The sequence below is a fragment of the Centroberyx gerrardi genome, chromosome 21 (genome assembly GCF_048128805.1).
Source record: "Centroberyx gerrardi isolate f3 chromosome 21, fCenGer3.hap1.cur.20231027, whole genome shotgun sequence".
Taxonomy (NCBI): Eukaryota; Metazoa; Chordata; class Actinopteri; order Beryciformes; family Berycidae; genus Centroberyx; species Centroberyx gerrardi.
The window spans coordinates 1873278-1875777 of NC_136017.1; the positions used below are offsets into that span (position 1 = coordinate 1873278).

Genomic DNA, 2500 nt, shown 5'->3' on the forward strand with positions numbered 1-2500 from the left:
TTGGATGTGGTTGTGTTGTGGATGTGAGTTGTGTTGGATGTGAGTTGTGTTGGATGTGAGTTGTGTTGGATGTGGTTGTGTTGTGGATGTGAGTTGTTGTGGATGTGAGTTGTGTTGTATGTGAGTTGTTTTGGATGTGAGTTGTTTTGGATGTGAGTTGTGTTGGATGTGCGTTGTGTTTGGATGTGAGTTGTTTTGGATGTGAGTTGTGTTGTGGATGTGAGTTGTGTTGGATGTGCGTTGTTTTGGATGTGAGTTGTGTTTGGATGTGAGTTGTTTTGGGTGTGAGTTGTGTTGGATGTGAGTTGTGTTGTGGATGTGAGTTGTGTTGGATGTGAGTTGTGTTTGGATGTGAGTTGTTTTGGGTGTGAGTTGTGTTGGATGTGAGTTGTTTTGTGGATGTGAGTTGTTTTGGATGTGAGTTGTGTTCAGACCTGTGGGGGGGGCAGTGGGGGGGTTCAGCGCCCAGTGCAGGTTCCTCCTGAACTCCTGCTGGTCCTCAGTGTGGATCAGCTCAAACACACTCTGCTGCATCACATCCGTCTGCCAGGGAAACATCCAGAACACCAGAGTCAGTTCAGTGTTGTTCCTGTTCCCATTATTATCGCCCATGAAGAGTCTAGACCCAGCGATGGATTTGTATTTCTTGTTCTGCTGCAGGTTTGAACTCACAGCCTCCCACTGCTTTCAAGAATACGTGAAGAGATAAACTGACTAACAGAATCCATCATGTTGAGCAGCAGGTGTATTGCAGTTTTTCCGAACATGACTTTTCACGTTTAATTGGGACTATTTTCTCTGTTTCCATTACTGTGCACTGTTACGTTCTTCTGGCGGCAGAAGAACATTACACACAGCTGTTCAACATGATGGATTACATTAGTCAAGGCAGCAGAACCAACTACAAAAAGGTCTCAACGAGTCATGAAATCTTGTAGAGTCTTAAAATCTTAAATTTTTTAAAAACAAATTAAAAAATCTTTCCAATTGCAGATCAACGTCTAGTGCAGCAATCTGCATTATTCTTCCTTTCAAGATACACTTGTTTCTATAAAATTTACTGAAACTGGTGAAAAGACAAAATTTGTAAGAAAAATCGGATTTTGTGACTGAATATGAGACTAAATTACTTAAAACGGATGTTTTTTTTTGCAGCGTTCAACTTGAAACAGACCTGGAGACTGAATCGACCCTGAAGGGTGCGTTTGATTCTGTTTGCCTTGAAGAGGAGCCAAAATAACTCAAGTGTCGCTGAGAGTTTAATTCTAACAGCTGAAACCGAGCCAAAGACCAGAGACTCGCTCCGACCCCGATGCCGGTCTCCCAGACCCAGCATGACTTGGCTGAGGACCTGAGTGGAGCCGCCCTCCCAGTCAAACTGAGGTCAGCGAGGACAATTTTTTAATCTACGTACAATTGGACTAGGATTGGACAGATATGAGTTTTTGAAGGCCGATACCAATATTTTTGTATTGACGCCATTATTTGTGAAAAAATGTCATTTTTTATGCCAAAATAAATTTAAAAAATCAGCCACATGGGAGATATTGTGCGTGACATGCAGACAATTGAACAAATGTTACAGCGCCCCCCTTAGGGCAATCAGTGTAATTTTGAAAACGAGGAAACGGAGCGATGAGACGCTTCTTATCCTGAAGTTTTGTCAAAATCGGATCAGTGGCGTTTGAGATCGGAACCGGGGTCGATCTCAAGCCCCTCCCCCAATTCCATCATGGAGGACAGTAAAGGAAACACTGATCTAGGTGTGAACGTCGCCTTTCACAAATTTTCCTATTTTCTTTTTCCTCTTCTTCTTCTACTGTTCTTATTCCTGTCCAGTTTTATTTTCTTTCCCTCCTCGATGTCCTGTTGTGTATTTCTTGTTTCACCGGTGTCATAACAGCCGTTGACACCAGGTGGGTGGGGGGGTGTGAAGGGGGTGTATGGGTGGGGTGTGGGGTGAGGGGGGTCAGGGCACCCTCGGGTCCCCCGGGCGCCCCTCGTCTCTAACACCTCCCCTCCCGCCGCTCGGTGTTGTTTCCGAGCGCGCCGCCTGAGCCGAGCGGAGACGGCGGCTTCACCTCGCATTTGGGTTCGCTTGGTAGACGGGCGGTGACGCGCCTCGGGTGGACGGAGCGCTGAGAGGTGAGAGGTGATGTTCACACCCCCGCCGGCACCCAGGGGTGTGTGTGTGTGTGTGTGTGTGTGTGTGTGTGTGTTAATTTACAGTATGCGTGTGCACTGTATGTGTGTGAGGGTGTGCACACGTGTTTGTGTGTGTTGATTGATGCTAGAATTGATGTCTAGGTGTGTGTGTGTGTGTGTGTGTGTGTGTGCGTGTATATTGTGTGTGTGTGTGTGTGTGTGTGTGTGTGTGTACTGTGTGTGTATGTAGATGTGAGTGTGTGTTTACAGCCTGGATTTGAATGTGTGTCAGTGTGTTACACATACACACATTTGTTACTTAACAGTCTGGATTTGAATGCTTTTTGTGTGTGTG

At 45.8% G+C, this 2500-nt stretch overlaps 2 protein-coding genes across 2 annotated transcripts in view; one reads left to right on the forward strand and one right to left on the reverse strand.

Annotated features, from left to right (window-relative positions):
* LOC139929922 (uncharacterized) overlaps positions 1-2500 on the forward strand; it is a 451831-nt gene that overhangs the window by 155741 nt on the left and 293590 nt on the right. The window lies entirely within an intron of this gene.
* LOC139917423 (aryl hydrocarbon receptor-like) overlaps positions 1-2500 on the reverse strand; it is a 35770-nt gene that overhangs the window by 17330 nt on the left and 15940 nt on the right. Inside the window, exon 5 of the mRNA XM_071906547.2 lies at positions 435-543. Coding sequence (XP_071762648.2) covers positions 435-543 — 109 coding nt within the window. The remainder of the gene's footprint in view (positions 1-434; positions 544-2500) is intronic.